This window comes from Manihot esculenta, chromosome 5, assembly GCF_001659605.2.
Source record: "Manihot esculenta cultivar AM560-2 chromosome 5, M.esculenta_v8, whole genome shotgun sequence".
Lineage (NCBI taxonomy): Eukaryota > Viridiplantae > Streptophyta > Magnoliopsida > Malpighiales > Euphorbiaceae > Manihot > Manihot esculenta.
Window position 1 is genome coordinate 23,310,661 of NC_035165.2, and position 20,699 is coordinate 23,331,359.

Genomic DNA, 20,699 nt, shown 5'->3' on the forward strand with positions numbered 1-20,699 from the left:
GAATAAAATTTTTATTTTTTATGTTATGTTGATTGAAATGTAGACTGATATTCTAAATTTTATTTATAATTTTCTCTCTGAGACATTATATTCATATAATATATTGAGTTTTTTAAAAAAAAATATGTATGTAATTTTTTATACCGTTAAAATATATTTTTTATTTGCCTTAAAGAATGTTCACCTTTTAAAAATAATAAAATTATTTTATTATTATTATTTTTTATTACACATAATTATTATTACACATATAATATTTAATTATATTAATTATTAATAAATTTTTTATATTAATTATACGTGTAAAAATAATAAAAATAATTATTTTTTATATTAATTATATTAAAAATAATAAAATTAATTTAATGATTATTAACTCATTTTGATATAAAAAATCTCTAAATAACCATGCTGAATAATAACTCACCTTATTAATTATAAAAAAAAATATTAAAACGTTAAAAACTCTGTTATTAATTTTTTTTGCATAATTTTAATTATTAAATATTATAAAATTTTAAAATATTTTTATTATAAAAAAATTTATTAATAAATTTTTTATAAAATTTAAATAGCAACTAATAAATATAGCCACATACTTAATTTGATAATAAATACATTTGAATAAATTAAGATATCTCAGTTTTATTTTTTAATTTTTATTTTAAAAAAATTCAATTAATTTTTTTATTAATTTTATCCATCAAATATTTTATTTTTCAATTTATATATTTAAAAGAATTTATTAATTAATATCTAATTTTTATAAAATTTATTAATTAATTACCTTTTATAAAAAATATTTAAAATTTTTTTATAATATCTAATGATTAAAATTAATTAAGAAATTTATTAAAATATTTTTAACGCTAAATAAAATATTATTTAAAATGGAAGATTAATTAATCACCAAATGGTAATTTTTCTAAAAATTTATATTAGTGACCGAAAGCAAGGGCAATTACGTAAATAAAGGGGAAAATCCTCGACATACGGAAATAAGTAGTAGTTTTGGCCTGGAAGAGCGTGAAGGTTGCCAGCGTAAGAGAAGGCTGCTGTTGTAACATGTATATTCTCTCGTCACCAACTATAAATTCTGCAACTTTTTTTGACTCTTTCACCTTACAAACGCAACACCTTCGCCTTCTCCCTCTCTCTATCTGAATCTCTCTCATGTCCACTCTCATTCAGTAATCAGTAGTCACTAGTAGCCTCTGTCCTTCTCTTCCAATGGACTCACCATCTACGACAATGAAACTTCTGCTATTGATTTCTCTGTTCCAGGTTCATGTTCTTTGCTGCCATTTCCTTGATTTTAGCTCCTTATTTCTTCACAAGTTCTAATTTGGAATTGTTTTGAAAAGATTTGATTCGATTTGGTGACTTTAATCACAGCTCTGTTTTCGCAACGTCTCATTCTGCTGTGAGAATTTTCTGTAACTGCAGTTTTGTGCTGCTTTTTTTTTCCGGATTTTTTGTTTGGTTGTTGAGAAACGTAGGGAAGTGACGGGACAGTAAACTTGCGTTTCGGCTTTCTTGTTTCTTTGGTTTTCCCAAATTTTCTCAGTTCAAGGATTCGTCACCTGACTTCTCTCTCTCTCTCACTCTATATATATATTAATGAGAACAGGAAGTGAGCTGATTCAAAGCTGTGCTTAACTGCTTATTTGTGAATCTTTTCTCAGATTTCAGGAAAATTTCAATTATCAAAAGCTAGCAGAAAATATATTCATCTCTTTAAAATGAACCGTTTCCTGTTTGATTGACATGAACTTCAGCTAATGGACATGAAAAAATGAATATGAAAATTGATTTTTTCCCCACAAGTGAAAGCTGCTTGAGCTTCTTTCTTATTTATTTATATTATCTTTCTTTTTTTTTTAAAAAAAAAAAAGAATCCTTGTTTTTGTTTTCTCGGGTACCAGGCGCCTTGAATTAATTTTTACATTTTCTTTAATTCATGTTTTAAGGCTAAAAACAAATAACTAAAGGCCAAAATGTAGACCATCCAATTTGCCTTTTTGCTGTCATCGCTGATACATTTTGTTTAGATTTCATTAGTAATAGTGCTGGAACTTAAGAACTAATGGATGAACTCCCATTTTGGTGAATCTAACTAGATGTTGAATTTTATGTTTTAGGTTCTATATATTGCATCTATAATCCATGCAGAGGGGTCTGATAAACGATTACTTTTGACATCCAACGCCAAATCTGGGTGAGGCATTTTTGTGATAATTTTTTGGTGTGAAATTATGATGTTCAAATATTTCTACTTCTTTACAGGTTCAAGCGAAAAAGAAAAAAAAACTTCACCATTTTTTCCTTTTCTTTTTTCAACCTTGTATTGTCCTTGTTTTAGTTATGCTTCTGAAGTGGTCCTATACGCTATCCCAACTTACATAATTAATACTTATTGTCCCAAAATTATAAATCTGCAATCGAAAGTAGCGTTTATTGTATTTTGAAATTATTTTGGCCTGGAAATACTTCACTGGTTGACGTTGAGGGCCTGTGGCCATATATATGCTCAACGCTCATCCTTAATTGGTGTGATGTTCCAAAGGACATACTCATATTTGATGTAGTTTACTTCTCTGATTAACTCGAGGAATTAATACAACCATCACCACCGACCACCCTGGTAATTGTTTAGGGAAAGGCATTCTGAGGAATATTGTGCCATGTACGACATCTGTGGAGAACGTGATGACGGAAAAGTGTTGAATTGTCCTTCCGGTTCTCCATCTATAAAGGTATATGTCAGGACTTGTAGTTGTTATAGCAATTATTTATGCTTTGATGGTGTTCACAGCATGGAATTTATGCTTTACTATATTTGCTGGAGTTCATCTGCTACTACCTTGATTTTTTTGCTCTATCTCTCTCTTGCATATTTTTTTTTCAACAAGTCGTTGCAGATATATAGAATGATTTTATCTTTGCTGTTTCGTTTCTGCAATTCATAAGTAGGATGGTGCTTTTACTTTGGTTTCTATAAGTTTATATTCGCTGCTATATTTGTAAGTAATCAAGTGACATGTATTACATACTTCCTTGTTTCTCAGCCAGATGACTTGCTTTCACAAAAGATCCAAAGTTTGTGCCCAACAATCACCGGCAATGTCTGTTGCACAGAACCGCAGTTTGAGACATTACGATCACAAGTTCAGCAAGTGAGAACTCTATCTCATCAGCTTAGAATGTTGCTAACTATTCTTTTGCATGCTCCATCCTTTCCCAAAATTATGCTATCAATTTAGACAACCAAATTAAATATCTGTTTTGCAGGTGATTCCTTTTCTTGTTGGCTGTCCAGCATGCTTAAGAAATTTTTTGAATCTGTTCTGTGAGCTTTCCTGCTCCCCTCATCAGAGTTTATTTATCAATGTGACTTCTATTTCCAAGGTTTGGAAGCCTTACCAATCAACTGTTCATGCTTACTATAGGATTGGGAGTGCTTTAAGTGATCCTAATCATGACCTATGAAGTATTGCATGTCACCTTGATTTCATTTATGATCAACAAAGAAAACAATTTTGTACTTGGAATATCTAGGACAAAAAGTACAAAATTATTTTATTCCCTTTAAATGACTGTGCTATTTATCTATGGATTTGTATTACTATATATGCATCATTTGTACAATCCTTATATTTTGCATTTCAACTCTACTTCTCTCTCTCTCTCCTCTTCTTCTGTACGTAAATTTGTTAACTTGTTCAATAGAAGTGTGAGTTTACTAGCCAATCTCATAGCCTTTGAATCATGGTTCATTTGTGTTAGTTGCTATTAGACTTGTTTTTGGAGAGTCACATCATTGTTTGTGCTTAAGAATGTAAGGCTGTTTACTATTTCTTTCAGGTTAAAAACAATTTGACCGTGGATGGAATTGATTTTTATATATCTGATGCTTTTGGTGAAGGGTTATATGACTCATGCAAGGATGTAAAGTTCGGTACTATGAATACTCGAGCTCTAGACTTTGTTGGTGCTGGTGCTCAAAATTTTAAAGGTGAATTTATGCTTAGATAACTGTATTCAATCTCTCCCTCTCTGACTTATCCTTTCCACTTCTCTCATGCGCACATAATTCACCGAGTATCATGTCCTTTCTTAGAATGAACAAGGAGATGCTTGATCTATCACAAAGGCCTTTGTTTGTATGGAATGATATGTTTTTGACAACTTCATTTGGTTATTTGGTCTTCGGTCCCTTGCACTTCACAATTGATATTGTTGGTTTGGATGGTATTGAACCATAACTGCTAAAAGTTTCTCATATTTAGTGGACACTCCATAGCTCATTATGTTGCTGCCCTGTCTCTTTATACATTTTTCATTCAATAGGTGGAATAGACACTTTTGTTCTTTCATTGCCAATTATCTGTTGCTTGTGTGTAATGGGTGATTGTCTGCATTCCTGGATAACTATTAGTGCTTATGCCATGGCTATTTTTGGCAGAGTGGTATGCATTTATTGGTAGACGAGCAGCCCCAAATCTACCAGGCTCACCATATGCCATTACATTCAAGTCAACTGCGCCTGAGTCAGCAGGAATGCAACCTATGAATGTATCTGCGTATTCATGTGGTGATACTTCACTGGGCTGTTCTTGTGGTGATTGCCCATCTGCTCTTGTTTGTGCCAACACAGCTCCTCCTCGAGAACATGAGAAATCTTCATGTTCTGTGAGAATTGGATCTCTGAAGGTGATGAATTGTGCAGTAGATATTCTTAGCTTTGATCAAAGTGATTTATTTGTTCAGGTTGTTGCAAAGTGTTCAGCAATGGATATACTATTGTGTATTTTTTTTTTCTTTTTATGAATGTTGATGATTGAGTTTCACTGTTCAACCTCTGCAGGCCAAATGCATCGACTTTGCTCTAACAATTCTTTATATCATGTTGGTTTCCATATTTTTGGGGTGGGGTTTGTTTCATCGAAAAATAAAAAGGAACCAAACTTCTGGAATGGAATCAATTCCAAATAGCAAGGATGGTGGTGAAATTCATTCTGTAATTGGGCAGAAGGATGAGAATATCCCCATGCAGGTGTTCTCTATTTCCCACGTGTTCCTGTTTAGTAAAATTTCAGTAGTTATTTTTCCTCATTAAAGTGAATAGGACTTATTGAGTTTATTATTTGAGCTTTAAACAGTTATGTGAGTGTCGATGGTGTGAAAATTATGTAGGTCTGTAGTTCTGTTCTTACTTGCTGGCAATTGCATTTTAAAACATTTACTTTATAATTATCAGATGCATGAAGATTCTCCTCAAACTGGAAACAGGGTTCAGCTTTCAATTGTCCAAGGATACATGTCAAAGTTTTACAGGTCACTGTCTTTCCCATTAATGCTTATATCAGCATTCAGCAGCAGCATGGTTCTTACCCTTTGGGCTACTTCTGTTCAGGAGATATGGAACATGGGTTGCTCAACATCCTATCCTTGTGCTGAGCGTGTCCGTGGCTGTAGTTCTTCTACTTTGTCTAGGTCTAATCCGCTTTAAGGTTGAGACACGACCTGAGAAGGTATCATTGTGCATGCAAATTGCTCATCCTTCTTTTCTCCTTTGAACAGACCATGTTCCTTTTTGTTTATCATCTAACTGAAATTTCTTCTTGTGGGGGCCCATTGTCAACAGTACATAAATACAAAGCTTTTAGTTTTGCTGTTTCTTTTGTTTGAGGTTGTATTGGAATGAATTTGTTCATTGGACTTGTATGATAGGGAACTTTCATGAAGGGGGAATAGGCATAAATTGTTTTAAGAGATAGAAAGAGTTACAGAGCACTATATTTCTGGGTGCTTCTTATACAATAAATTGTTACATGGTAGAAAAGGGGCGAGATAGTTCATTATGCAGATTCAAATGAAAATTTTGCACTGATTGCAAGTTACAATTATGGGATATAATGTATAAATTGTTTAATGATATGACAATCAATACCTGGAAGGGATAAGTAGTGTGTTCTCCATGTTAAGTCATAAAAAAAATGTACTATTCTGCATCAAGTTCATTATAGTTTATTGTGCTAAGATTTTAAATTTTAGATCACTCCTGTTAATAATTATCATACTATTATAATACTTGACTTTCCCATATGTTTGTTACTTCTACTTCATTCTTTGTTTCAGCTATGGGTAGGGCCTGAGAGTAAAGCTGCAGAGGAGAAAAAATTTTTTGACAGCCACCTAGCTCCTTTTTACAGAATTGAGCAGGTTCTTCATTACTTTTCTTACATTAATATTTATTTATTTATCTTTTCTTTTATCATAGCCAGATTGATTTGTTAATTTTAGAAATTGAGTATGATTTATATCCCGTGTAAACAATTCTGGGAAACAACTTTTCCCTTTCCCCCCTTAATGAGTGAACCCACCCGGCTTCTGCATCTTGTTATGCATTTATTTGTTATAATTCAATTATTCTACAAGGAAAGGTGCAGCAAGGGAGGGGCGGGTGGGGGGGGGGGTGTTGTGGAAGGTTTTTATATAATGATTCCCAATTCTGTTGATTACTTTCATTCTATCTACAATGGAAAGCCGGTTTCAAGTTCTAGCGCAATTTCCTTTTTCCTTTTGGGTTTACTGCCTATAAGTTACCAAGTCCAATGCATTTTCTGCTTAATTCAATGGAGGGAATCCATATATTTTCTCATATAATCCTCTTAATGCTTTAATTTTTCAGTTTTTATAGTTGTTCTATGAAACAACCGCTGAGTAGCAAGAATAGAACTTGATGGCAAAGGCATTGTTACTCAAAAATTTTCTTTTTTTATTTTAGTTTTTGGAATTAACTAATGTTTATTTTTTCTACTCTCAGCTAATTCTTGCAACTACACCTAATGCTGAGGAAGGGAAATTACCAAGTATTTTGACAGAGAATAATATTAAGTTGCTCTTTACAATACAAAAGAAGGTATTCATGTCTAGTGTTGCTTTTGTGAAGTATCAGATTTTTATGTGAAAGCAGTGAACTTCAGTCAAGTTTTACTTTCTGTTCACATAATCTTGCCCTTGTCTTATTGATAGGATGTGGTTTCAAAAATCTTTTAGTTTAATAGTACTTGTTTCTGACAGGTTGATGGAATCCGTGCAAATTATTCTGGATCAATGGTATCTCTAACTGATATTTGTATGAAGCCACTGGACCAGGATTGTGCTACTCAAAGTATTCTGCAGGTTGCTTTCTTCCTTGGTTGTCCACATTGGTGTTGATGCAATTTGGTGATTTTCAATTATAGAAAATGAAACTTACAACTTCATATCTTGTTCCTTCCAAGTTACTAAGAGCCCATATGGCATTATAGTTGAGGGCAAGAAAAATTCTTTTTAGAAAGAATATCATTTTAGATATTGTTGAAAAAAGTAGTTTGGAATTTTTTTTTTTTATTTTGGTATTTTTATGACTAAAATATATATAAAATATAATTTTTGAATAATTTTAAAATATTTTTTAACTAATATATTTAAGAAAGCACTTTTATCAATATTAATGCTAAACAGACCTTAAGACATTGGTATAATACTTGAAAAGGTTCACTATGATGAAAAATCTATGTTGTGTACATACTTATATCCACATAATAATTACTTATACATTTTCAATTTCCCTTTTTCTTGGCGTGCACACTGATATTTTGCTTGGACATGAATGAATCTACCTATATTGCCAATTTCTGTGTCATCCTTTCTTTTCTCTGCCATTTTTCCTTCTCTTTAACCCACCTCAACCCCCAATTAGAAACCCCACAAAGCAACTAAAAACAAAAGTTCTAGACAGCCGTACATTCTTTGTTATGGCACAAATTAAAATGCATGATTCAATTGAATTCCATATAATTAATGTTTGCTATAATTTCAAAGAAATTCATTGTATTCATTTTCCAAAACCACCCCCAACAATAAAATTAAAAAAAATTAATTTTCTAATCTATCAAAAAAATTTATATTCAATGAATTTATAACAATATATTTCTATTTGCAATATATTAATATATATAAAATTATTTACATGTCTCATAGTATAGGAGATTTATATAAGAAAATAAATAATATCACTAAGAGCATAATAAGTTTAGATATTATAAGGTTAATGAAAAAATATTTTATATAGTTGTCCAGACATATTACTAGTAAACAAATAAAAAGTTAAATTTGGTTTTCATCTAGTTTACTCATATATGAGAAGATGGATGATTGAAAGAAAATTGTTTGATGTAGGCATTTTAGTACAAAGAATATTGTTATAAATTTTTATGGAATTCATTTCAGATTTCATCAAATTTGATAAAAATTGGTTTTGGTTAACCAATTCCCAAGGAATTGAATTCCTAAAATCCAATTCTAATTCTTATTCAAATCAAATAAGAGAAAACATGGAATTCAATTGAATTCCAAAAAATTTTGAGAATTGGAATTGAACTAAACATAGTGTCATGTTGTTGTCAACTTTTCATCATATCGTTGTTTCATATATCTAAATTGATACCTGAACTAATACTTCTTTTCTTTTGTTCTATTATAGCTTCTTTGGCTTTATATGTATTTTCTTTTTAATTTTTTTTTTGTGGCTAACAGTCTCTGCTCTCTCTCTCTGTCTTTGTGACTAGTATTTCCAAATGGATCCTCAAAATTATGACAATTATGGGGGAGTTGAGCACGTACATTACTGTTTGCAGGTATACTTTGATATACTTCATCTCTCTTGTTATTTAGAGCCCAGGTATATATTTCTATTGTTCATAAGTTAACAGGCCTACATTTTCATTCACTTTTTGTGGACATCAATGCTTTTTTTGGGCCTTCTATGTAAAAAGAAGCTATTATAAACTATACAATTAAGCAGAAATGAATATTACTGTTATGAAAGTTCATTTCCCTTTTTAAGCATGACAGTTGGGGGAATAGAGGAGATTGATGATACAATAATTCCCAAAAATTGAAACTTGTGTAATGGGGTATGTTGTTCACAGGTTGATTGTGTACCAGCCTGTTTGCTTCCCCTATCTAACTACCACACATATGTCTGGATCTGAAGTTGACAATTTTTTGTCAGAGGAAGCAAATATCTTTCTTAACCTGTAGACATAGCAGAAGTAATTCTTACTGGGTATCTGACTTAAATTCTTCTTTGACCCCAGAAAAATAACCTTTTTCCTGTTAATGTAATTATCATTTTGGTTCATGTTAAAAAATTTTACATGCATTCAACTGGATATTTGCTAAACTATTTTGTTTTTGCCATATCAATCAAGAGTTGAAGATAAATTTCCACTGACATTTTTGAATTATTAAAATCAAGTGTTCTGATATTTAATCTGATAAGCAAGTATTCTTTGAGTTTCTCTTTTATTTTTATTTTTTTTACAGATTCCTTAATTAACTTTGATGAAAAAAATTAAATATACCTTGTGTCTTCTTCCTTATTCTGTTGAACAATACTCAATGATTCATTCTTCCTTTGTAGGATTGTGATGATATATTTTTTCTAAAGTGTCCTATTGAATGACAATCCTATGTGTTATTTCAGCATTATACCTCTGCAGACAAATGTATGAGTACCTTCAAAGCCCCTCTTGATCCAAGCACCGCTTTGGGAGGTTTCTCAGGGAGCAATTATTTAGAGGTAATTGTTTACCTTGTAAATAGCGCATATGGCTGTGTCCAGAGCATGTAATGATCTTGTAATGATTTTTCTGAGACAGGCATCTGCATTTATCATAACTTATCCAGTAAACAATGCAATTGATAAAGAAAGGAATAAAACTGATAAAGCTGTTGCTTGGGAGAAGGCCTTTATTCAGTTAGTGAAGGTTTGCTTTTTTCTCATTATAGTGGTTATTTTTTTATTTTTTTTCTTATGCAATTCACTCAATTCAAGGACTCCCATGCAATTTACATGTTTATATACAGAAACATATTCATAGTTGAGCTGTTTCTTGGTGACATTAGGAAAGTACCTCTGGAAGACGTATGGCTTTCTTAATGTAAATTTATTGCATTTTACATCCACAATTCCATGTCTGCCCTAAAGTGTATCTTTAGCATAATGATTCTGGTTTAGCTGATCTTTGAGAACATTTTATGGAAAAATGATCAATGATGTGGCCAAATGTAAGAGAATTACTTTGTGCATTTCATATTTGAAGGTGACTTCTATAAGTACCTTTATAGAAGTTGGTTTTTCTCAGTATTTAGAATTACAAGGTGACTTCTAATGGGCGTGCATTCTAAAGAAGGGTTAATGAGTTGAATTATTTGTATTGTGATGTTAGGTTATCCGATTAAAGAATCCTCATGAGATGTGAAAAGACTTGATGTATTAGTGAGGCGAAACATAGTGGAATAGGTACTTTATTTTACTAGTTCATACTCTGTAGAAGATGAAAGCAGAAGGGAAGTTTGGAATAAGGAGCTTCATAATTCCTTCAAGCTTCTAGGTATACATATAATATTGCAATCCTTTAAAGGAAAACATACGTAATTATCCTATTCATGGAACCCCTTAATTACAGGGATTTAATATCCTAATTACAGCCGTTATTCGTAACATAACATATACATTCTGCTTATTAGAACCTGTTTCTAATAATTGGAAGCAGAGAATGGGTATTAGATCCGTCCCAAGTAAAAAATGTTATTTTGTATCATTATGCTTAAACAGACAAGTTTATCTTGAATATGCAAATGTTGGGCTACTTAATGTGGTAATGCAAATGCCATTTTTTAATTAATGAGTTTGATGATGTAGAGTTCAGGGTTCTCTGTTGCTTTATTTTATCTGATTATATGTTGTGTAATAGGACGAATTGTTGCCAATGGTCCATCTAAACAATCTTACACTTTCTTTCTCGTCGGAAAGCTCTATTGAGGAAGAACTAAAAAGAGAAAGCACTGCAGATGCAATCACTATATTGGTAAGGGATTTGCTTTTTATTTGTTTTCTGTTTGAAAAGTTCTATGTTTCATATTAGTTATTGGAATAACAATATTCCTTTGTTGAAAAAAGTAGGATTTATTGTTAGTGCGATGATAAGTCCTAGACCTGAAACAATATTCCAAGATTGAGACTGACTGCATTATGCAAAATCCTGAGAGTGTCTGCTATGTTCCTTCACTCAGAAATCTCTATGCTGGGAGCATAATTGGATAATGTCCCTTCTTTAAGTTGTAGAAACATTTATATATTATTTTTTAAGTGTCGCTATGATTCTTCTAATCATTCAACTGTACCATGACTTCGACTTTTAAATGTCTCTGTTTTCTTTTGCACTTTTAGGTTGAAAATCTATTGTGGTTTCACCTATATTAATTTTTTTGTACATTTCGTTAACCTTTTGCTTGTAAATTTTTTCCCAGATAAGTTATCTTGTGATGTTTGCCTACATATCCCTTACCTTGGGTGATATACCACATTTGTCTTCTTTCTACATTTCATCTAAGGTATGTTCTTATGCATAGTTTAAACCATGTATCTCAATAGGGCTTGTATTCCATTACAAATTGTTTGATTCCATTGAAGTAGCTTAGCCTGTGCATGCTATCTGTACATGTGGTTGCATAAAAGTGCAGGCTATCATAAATAGCTAGAAGTGACATTGCCATGAATACCCAGCTTCCTACATTAAACGTTAAACTTTCTATCATTTGAGTTATATGAATGGTTGGATTCCAGGTGTTGCTCGGTCTCTGTGGGGTTCTACTTGTCATGCTCTCTGTACTTGGATCAGTTGGATTGTTTAGTGCCATTGGAGTAAAATCTACACTAATCATCATGGAAGTCATTCCTTTTCTTGTGTTAGCAGTAAGATTCTTCCTTCTGCGTCTTTTTAGACTCAATATGATTTGATGATCTAGCTGTTACATCCTTTGACTTGTGATGATGAGTTTGTTTAGAAACCAATTCTTACTAAACATACGCCTCTTTTTATTGACTGAGCAAATGATTTGTTAGTTAAGAAAAACGAACTAATGGCCATCCTAGACCTACCTGCTTTCTCCACTACAATGTTTGATTCAGACAGATAAGTAGTGGTGTAGGACCCACAGTATACGAATGTAGTAAGTCAGGCTAACTTGCCAACTATGATGTTAGCATATCGAACTCTTGTAAACTTATGCTGGCCAAAATCAAAGTTCTATATTTCTAAAGTGGAAATAAATATTGCTTTAATATGAATACTACATGATAAAATGATTGATTTTCAATGAGCTTGTTCATTCACCAAAAACTGTTTTGGAAAAAATTTTCATGGCTTGTGTTAGCTGAACATCTATCATATCAGGTAGGGGTGGACAACATGTGTATATTGGTGCATGCTGTTAAGCGGCAACCACTAGAGTTGCCCCTAGAAGAACGGATAAGCAAGGCACTTGTGGAAGTTGGGCCATCTATAACACTTGCTAGTCTATCTGAGGTGCTAGCATTTGCAGTTGGGAGTTTTATTCCCATGCCAGCATGTCGTGTGTTTTCTATGTTTGCTGGTCAGATTATTTTTTGTCCATTTTCCTCAATATGCTAATCAAAAGGTTTCTATTTTGACCTTCTTTTCAAAGTTGTCACTCCATTTTATGGCATATCTTTGTTGCAGCGCTAGCTGTTCTTTTGGACTTCCTTCTGCAAGTTACTGCTTTTGTTGCTTTGATAGTTTTTGATTTCTTGCGTGCGGAGGATAAAAGGGTTGATTGTGTTCCATGTCTAAAAATTTCTTCATCATATGCAGACTCTGATAAAGGTATCATTGAGACTTCTCTAAATCATATTTACCTGATGCATTACCTGCTTTCTTTACATTATTTGGTAACTGCCATATACTTCATTTATTAAGGTAAAGTTGACATGACTTCTGATTGACATATTCTGTGAATGCTTAGGCATTGGCGGGGGAAGGCCTGGATTGCTGGCTCGATATATGAAGGTAATCTACTTAGTCTTTTATGGAATTTTCACAGAAGTTTTGCCTTTGCTAACTTATCTGTATATTCTCAACCACACTGTATGAGTGATTATGTTTTCATTTAGTTTTGTGGAATGCACTTTAAGGTACTTTAGTGGTGTTATCTGGCTATTCAAATCCTAATTTGACCATAATGTGATTATACAAAGTTCACTAACAGACTTTCTGCTTAAAAGAATTTCTGATAATTTGCTTCTTTTTGTTAATTGCTAGGGGGTCCATGCGCCTGTGCTTAGTCTTTGGGGAGTTAAGATTGCTGTCATTTCCGTCTTTATTGGCTTTGCTTTGGCTAGTATCGTGAGTCCTTGAGATTTTCTCTTATCTTCCTAGTTGTCCATGTTTTTGGGTCTTTTATGTCCCTTGAGTTAATTTATCATATTTCTGAATTTATAGGCATTGTCCTCTAGGGTTGAACCTGGTTTGGAACAGAAAATTGTTCTTCCTCGTGACTCATATCTCCAGGTTCAAATTCTTTGTATTTTATTATAGGTAGCTCAGAGAATTCTTCCTATGTGATTTGCTATCAGTTGGTTATTAAACATGCATTTATGTTTCACACAGGGCTATTTTAATAATGTTTCAGAGTATCTTAGAATTGGTCCCCCTCTATACTTTGTTGTGAAGAACTATAATTATAGGTAATTCAGTACCTTTTGTTCAATTTTCCTTTTGGCTTCCAGTTTGATATTGCTTATTTTCTTTCTTGTTAATGCCAGTCTTCATTAAGCCTACTTTTGCTTGTTGATAATGTATAAGCATACTATTTCTGCTGGGACTGTAGAAGAATTGGTAGAAAATGCTTCCTAGTCCAGACTTCCACTTTTCTTTCAGGAAATGTATTTAGATTTTGATTGCCTACTTCTGTAAAATATTGAAGGTTTTAGTTGTCATTTCAAGGGAAGATATTAATAGAAACTTTTTGTTAGTGCTTTCATACCTTAAGCTCTTCAAACTGATGGTGCTACACTCCTCAGCTCAGAATCTAGACATACAAACCAGTTGTGCTCCATCAGCCAGTGTGATTCAAATTCTCTTTTGAATGAGGTAAAGATTTCTTCTTCCTTTTTTTCTCTGTATCTGATTAATTTATGAAGTTTATCATTTGCATATCAGATGCCTTTCTCCATCTGGCACTTTTGTTTGCTATTCCAGATACACAATACATTTCTATTAAAAATGGTTTAAATTTTTTAAATATGAAGAAGTATCCCATAAAGGAACATGTGTAATTCCCATTTTTTTTAATCTAACAATTTATAGTTAGCTAGATGGACTTTTATCTATTCTATTTTTTAAAGAGGATTTTGTAGTAATATGCAGGTATATATCCCATATGAACAAATGGTGGAAGCATTTCTTGAGACAAAATTCAAACTTAAATTCTGAAAATTTTCTTTTACTTTTTTTTTAGAAACATCTGGTTACATCCTTGTTAGAATTGATGAGATTCCATGCTACAATTAAGGGGGAGTGTTATGGAAAGTTATTCCTATTTAATATAGAATTTGTATCCTTAATAGATAGAATATTCTATATATAATCCAATTTGTCTCCGTGGATGTAGACTCTCGTAACCAAACTACATAAATCTTCTTATGTTATTTTATTCTCTCTTATATTATTCTACTTTACATAACTAAGTTTTGTAGCCATAAACTATTTGTAGCCGAGGGTAAGATCTCAATTCTTGTGAAATTCTACAGTTGCTTCAGCAATTAATCAATATAAATATAGCTCTTGCTGCTGCTTACATTTCTTTGGATATAATTTCTTTGATAATAATTTTTTTTTTCTTCTTGCTTCTTTAGATTGCCAGAGCATCCTTGACTCCTGAGTTCAGCTATATTGCCAAGCCAGCTGCTTCATGGCTTGATGATTTTCTTGTGTGGATATCTCCAGAGGCTTTTGGTTGCTGTCGGAAGTTCACAAATGGGAGTTATTGTCCTCCTGATGATCAGGTCATCATCCAATTATTCTTGAAATTTAACTTATAGTCTGGTGTGCAATTGTGAATCCTGGTTTATTCTCAAGCTATTTTCCTGCTTTTTCATGGGATCACATGTTCACTGAATTGAATTTCAATTTAAGCAAGCAGTTTATCATCATCACAAAGAACATTGTAACTGAATTTTGAATGACATCTGAAATACTAGTAAGTTCCTCCACATATTTAAATATGTTCAACTTTCACTAGGCAACTAAAAACTTGCCAAGAAATTATGGGACTGTGATAATATGTACTTGGCCATTTTCTGGACATTTAACTTTAGTACTCTTTTGACATATCATTATTTATATTTGCAATTCCTACCATATGCTGAAGTTTTTTTTTTCCAGCCTCCTTGCTGTTCTTCTGATACAGGTTCTTGTGATCTCAGTGGAGTTTGCAAAGATTGTACCACGGTAAGCTACTGAGCATATGCCAGGGAACATTATTAAAAAATTATAATTTTTTTAATGTTTGATTTGCATTCTAAAGAAATCATGCTTTTGATGGTTAATTATTAAGGCAGTAGTATGTGTCATTTTCGAGGGAAGAGGGTACATTTAGTAACAATTTGGAATTTTCAGTGTTTCCGTCACTCAGATTTGAATAATGATCGTCCATCTACAGCACAAATTAGGGATAAACTCCCATGGTTCCTTAATGCTCTGCCTTCTGCTGATTGTGCTAAAGGGGGCCATGGCGCTTACACCAGCAGTGTGGAACTGGAAGGTACGTTATACTGGATGTTTATTCTCTCATTAATTTTCAGGAAATTACTGCATGCACCTATACTTCAAAACTTTAATTTGTGTCTTTGTGTTTGACACCATATTGTGACATGTTATTCCAATGTGTTTGAATTCTTAATATTTGTGTGATCAGGCTATGAGAATGGTGTTATTCAAGCATCATCCTTCCGCACATATCATACGCCTCTCAACAAGCAGGTGATGAGTTTTCTGATGTTATAATGTGCATGATATGTGCTCTTTTTCTTGTTTTCTATAGAGAGCCCTGTCATTTTCAATGACTGCATTTCATTTTAGGTTGATTATGTCAATTCAATGAGGGCTGCCCGAGAGTTCAGTTCAAGGATGTCTGATTCATTAAAGGTAAGAAATTAATGTTACTAGTTGACTGCAAAATCTTCCTGATAGTGCTTCCCTTTAAAATGAATCAAGATTTTGGTTCGTTTGCATTCTTTTTGCTGCTTCAGTGTTGGAAGCTGATACTTGTTGCTTATTTTATATGACACTATCACTAGGTTTTTGGCATACTGCTGATAGTAAGTAAAACTGTTAATCCTTTTAGCCTGTTAGATAAAAATATTTTGACTTGTTCATTCATGCTCACTGGCATTTTTTGCAACACAGTGAATTGTTGGCTTTCTTCAGTATTAAGCCTGTCTATTAGGCTCCCTTTGTTTTACTGGAAAATATTTATCAGAAAAATGTTATCCTCATTTTCTAACTGTTATAGATTATAGAAAGTAAATATATTAATATAGGAAGTAATTATTGATAGATGGGTGAGTTGCTTAATCTTAGGGATTGGATAATCATAGACTTGATTTTCCTTCCTGTTTAAATACCGTCTTTTATATATAAATAGGTTGTAATTTTTATTATGAAATACAATAACAAATATTATCTTTCTACATGGTATCAGAGTCATTTTCGTAGAGATTTTTTTTTTCTCTCTCGTCAAGTCTTAAATTTTTGGAAACTTAGGACTCCTGTTCTTTTGTATTATCCATCTAGGATAATATTTGTCTCTTACTCTTCACCTAAAGAGGATGCCAAAGTCGCCTTACAGCTTGTCAGATTTGCGGTTTGTTTGGGTGTTGGGTGGAGGCTTTTTTTGATACTATTCATTTGAGTTACCCATAAAAAGTAACTTTTGGAGACTTAGAGCTATGTTTATTTGAGTTATCCATAAAAGGGTAACATTTGGAGACTTAGTGCTCTGTTCATTTGGGTTACTATAAAGGGTAACATTTGGAGACCTAGAGGCTTACTCATAAAGGGTAACATTTGGAGACCTAGAGGCTTACTCATAAAGGGTAACATTTGGAGATTTAGGACTCTGTTCATTTGGGTTACTCATAAAGGGTAACATTTGGAGATTCGGGCTCTGTTCATTTGGGTTAGGTAACATTTGGAGATTCAGGACTCTGTTCATTTGGGTTACTCATAAAGGGTAACATTTGGAGACTTAGGGTTCTGTTCATCAGCTATTGTTCACTCATCAGGTATTGTTCACGGAAATTATTCATCGGGTACTGTTCACGAGTACTGTTCACGGATTTGAAATTCTATTCACAGTAAGGTGATTAGTCTTATTAATCATTCTGAATTTGTTAAAGAATTAATGGAGTATTTGAAATTTCTATATTCTAGCAAATGGAATATTTCTCGTATTTATGACGTGTGTAAGGTGTTTTACCAAGCTGAGAAAATGTGGTCTCCCGTTTTAGTGCTGAACCTGAATGTCGAATCATGTGAAGTTTTGTGGGTACGTCAATTATTGAAAGAATTTGGGTTCACAAATTCGGTGTCTGCTAAGTTGTATGGGACGAGTTGATTATATATGTAACAAGTTGGGTATAATTAAAATTTATGCTCCAGCTTGAGGGGGAGTGTTATAGATTATAGGAAGTAAATATATTAATATAGGAAGTAATTATTGATAGATGGGTTAGTTGCTTAATTTTAGGAATTCTATAATCATAGACTTGATTTTCCTTCCTGTTTACATACCATCTTTTATACATAAATATGTCATAATTTTTATTATGAAATACAATAACAAATATTATCTTTCTACACTAACGTTTGGTAATCTTATTAACACTTCTATATATAAATTTATAATATCTTTTATTTTTTAACATTAAAACCAAAAAACAAAAAATAAATTATTTTCTTGGAAAATTTTTTCTACGGAAACCATTTCATTGGAAAATATTTTCCGCATACAAAGTATTTTCCACAAATACATGAAGCCTTAGATAACATTCTTTTCTGGTGCAGATGGAGGTGTTTCCGTATTCAGTGTTTTATATGTTTTTTGAACAATACCTTGATATATGGAAGACAGCATTGATCAACCTGGCTATTGCAATTGGTAAGCAACTTTAAGAAGGCTGGCAGTGAAAATTTTATGGATTCCTATTTTACTAGGACATTGTTGATCTGGAATGTCTTACTTTTTCGTATAGTCAAAAGTCTTGATAACAATGCCATAATGTTTGTTGCAAAGGAGGAACTAAGCATTGCCTATGTAAATATTTTATTAATTTTGAGTAGCCTGTCGACCACCTAATGGCATTTTCATGTACGTTTGTGACTGTTAACAGTTATTTCCCCTTGTATAATGCATTGATTGGGTTATTTGGTGACATATTACCAGGTGCGGTATTTGTTGTTTGTTTAGCTATCACGTGCAGGTCAGTATTTCCTCTAGTCCTTGTGCACTTTTTCCTTGAGAAAGCATGTACTCGTTCAGGAATTGAACTATCGCGCCCAGAAACGGTTGGAAAGAGGTAGTATTTATTTTGTTCCTTTTGTGTTTAAATGTAGTGTATGGAGCTCAGCAATCATTTTGCTGGTTTTGGTGATGATTGTCGTGGACCTTATGGTACTCTTCTAGCTTGATAATATTAATGACTAGGATTTTTCTTTATTCACTATAATTTACTTGTTCATTCTCTATACAATTTCTGCTGAGAATATGACGTCCTGCCTGCTTATATGATGAAACGCTGCAGGGTGTGATGGCAATTCTGGATATTCAACTTAATGCAATCTCTGTTGTTAACCTTGTCATGTCAGTGGGCATTGCTGTTGAGTTCTGTGTACATATAACATTTTCTTTCTCAGTAAGCATCATTTTATTCTATAAATTTCCACTTGTCTACCTTTCTGATGCAATCACCTGTGAGTTGTAACCTCCTGTCGGAGATTCATGTTGATTTCATGTTTCCTTTAGATGAAACTTGTATTATTAATATTGATAACTGCTCCTTGTCTCTCTCTTTCTCTCTCTCTCTCTCTCTCTACTCCTACATCTGGACATTTTAAACAAAATATTATGATTTTGGAGGATAGAAAGATGCTTGTTCAAGACTTAATAATTCACAAAAGCCTTCTTAAAGAAATCTTTTTGTTTCTGAATGAAGAAATGAAGAAATTAACGTTTTCTAGTTTAAAGTTTCATTTGGTTTGCTGCTTTGCTGCTTATTCTCACAGAATATATATACAGGTAAGTAGCGGAGACAGAGACCAAAGAATGAAGGAGGCTCTGGGTACAATGGGGGCTTCAGTCTTTAGGTTTTCTTTTTCTCTTCTGACTGGATACATAATGGTGCATGGTTCCACTTTCCTTTTGCTTGATGTAAAATGCAGTTTCTTTGGCTACCCAAGGAGTAATGCCCTTTACATAAAAAAAGAGCTACAATTATATGAATGGAGAGGAAAAAATAATAATAATTGTCTTCTGCCTGAACCAAAAGATTATTTTTTAAGCTCTTAAGCTGACATCCGAAGACCCACTTTATTAACTCTGCCGAAAGCCTGATCCTTTTAGGAATTTACCTACCATTCTTCATGCATTAATATGGAATGACCTCGCTGACAAATTCATGTTCTTGTGATGTAATTTTGCAGTGGAATCACACTAACGAAGCTAGTCGGCGTGCTCGTTCTGTGCTTCTCTAGGACAGAAGTTTTTGTGGTCTCAGTTCTTACACTCGGTTACTAATCAAACATGCCAACCCAAAATACCAGAATATTTAATATCATCACTTGACATTTTCTGCAGGTCTATTACTTCCAAATGTACCTGGCATTGGTCCTCCTTGGTTTCTTGCATGGGCTTGTGTTCTTACCTGTAAGTTCATTAATCTCCTCTAATCTATGTGCATCTGCATTTAGCTTATCTTTTTTCATTGGCATTGATTACAAAGCATTTCAGAAATTGAACGAAAATAGTAACATACGAGTAGATCTCTCTCATATTTAACCAACAAAAAGGGTTAGGGTGCTAAACCAAAGTTCTCTCCTCTTTGGTCATTATATCTACTGTATACCTCCCTGGACAAGGATCTACAAACTGAAGTCGTCTCTAATACTCGTTGGTGCAACCATTTACAGGTAGTTTTGAGCATGTTTGGTCCACCTTCAAGATGTGCACTTGTTGAGAAGCCAGAAGATCGGCCATCAGTTTCATTGCAGCCATGAGAAAGTGGAACTGCTGTGTCGTAGCTTTTTTCATAGGTCTTCGAAAAAAAAATCCTCGAGGTGCTAAATTTACTTGTACAATTAGTGCAGAAAAATATTTAAATAGCTTCTGACAAATGTACCATGTTTTACAAAGGGGAGAAAAAATTATCAAGTTATACTATTTGCCTAGTTTGTGCTGTTATTCATTTAATAAATTTGTAATTCGAAAAAACATGTAATATTTGTGAATATTCTCTTTTTCTAATCAGTACCACCCTTAATTTTCAATCAAATTTGATCATCAATTAATTTGGATTTTATTATATTTTTCAATTTGTTATATGTTTTTAAAATTTAAATAATTATTTGCAACTCATAAGAAGTCTTGTGATGTTCATTCTCGTGGATAAGCCTTAAACTCCCATCTTTCTGTTTCATAATAAACATAATTCAGACATGGGCAACCTTCATCTTTATTGCAATTCAAGTTCCCTTGACAACAACATAAACCATCTACCAAAATAA

The 20,699-nt window shown here is 32.8% G+C and overlaps 1 protein-coding gene across 5 annotated transcripts; it reads left to right on the forward strand.

Moving 5' to 3' along the window:
- The first annotated feature begins 1,023 nt into the window (after positions 1-1,023).
- Positions 1,024-20,423, forward strand: LOC110615252 (NPC intracellular cholesterol transporter 1-like). Of its 5 annotated transcripts, none has more exons than XR_006350704.1 (39): positions 1,024-1,284; positions 2,142-2,218; positions 2,657-2,756; positions 3,069-3,176; positions 3,292-3,408; positions 3,865-4,015; positions 4,466-4,770; positions 4,868-5,056; positions 5,261-5,337; positions 5,417-5,534; positions 6,142-6,225; positions 6,830-6,925; positions 7,087-7,188; positions 8,619-8,687; positions 9,539-9,634; positions 9,714-9,821; positions 10,812-10,925; positions 11,368-11,451; positions 11,684-11,812; positions 12,294-12,492; positions 12,600-12,743; positions 12,883-12,926; positions 13,179-13,262; positions 13,359-13,427; positions 13,527-13,603; positions 13,940-14,009; positions 14,774-14,923; positions 15,303-15,368; positions 15,537-15,681; positions 15,835-15,899; positions 15,999-16,064; positions 17,985-18,078; positions 18,364-18,400; positions 18,534-18,591; positions 18,722-18,832; positions 19,216-19,317; positions 19,620-19,686; positions 19,774-19,842; positions 20,106-20,423. XR_006350704.1 is itself a non-coding variant. In XM_043956708.1 (39 exons), the coding sequence occupies exons 1-39, from the start codon at positions 1,231-1,233 to the stop codon at positions 20,190-20,192; spliced, it is 3,948 nt and encodes a 1,315-aa protein (XP_043812643.1). In that variant the 5' UTR covers positions 1,024-1,230; the 3' UTR covers positions 20,193-20,423. The 5 variants fall into 5 exon arrangements, 3 of the variants coding, with proteins under 3 accessions (XP_043812643.1, XP_043812644.1, XP_043812645.1); XM_043956708.1 differs by having other exon boundaries at positions 19,216-19,283; XM_043956709.1 differs by having other exon boundaries at positions 4,466-4,713; positions 19,216-19,283.
- Positions 20,424-20,699: the final 276 nt, after the last annotated feature.

Bases quoted from the DNA above. Each gene is read 5' to 3' on its own strand.
- LOC110615252 (XM_043956708.1), top strand. From the start codon at position 1,231: ATGGACTCACCATCTACGACAATGAAACTTCTGCTATTGATTTCTCTG. The intron at 2,757-3,068 runs GTATATGTCAGG...CTTGTTTCTCAG, and splicing joins CCGGTTCTCCATCTATAAAG to CCAGATGACTTGCTTTCACA. The intron at 15,682-15,834 runs GTACGTTATACT...TTGTGTGATCAG, and splicing joins CAGCAGTGTGGAACTGGAAG to GCTATGAGAATGGTGTTATT.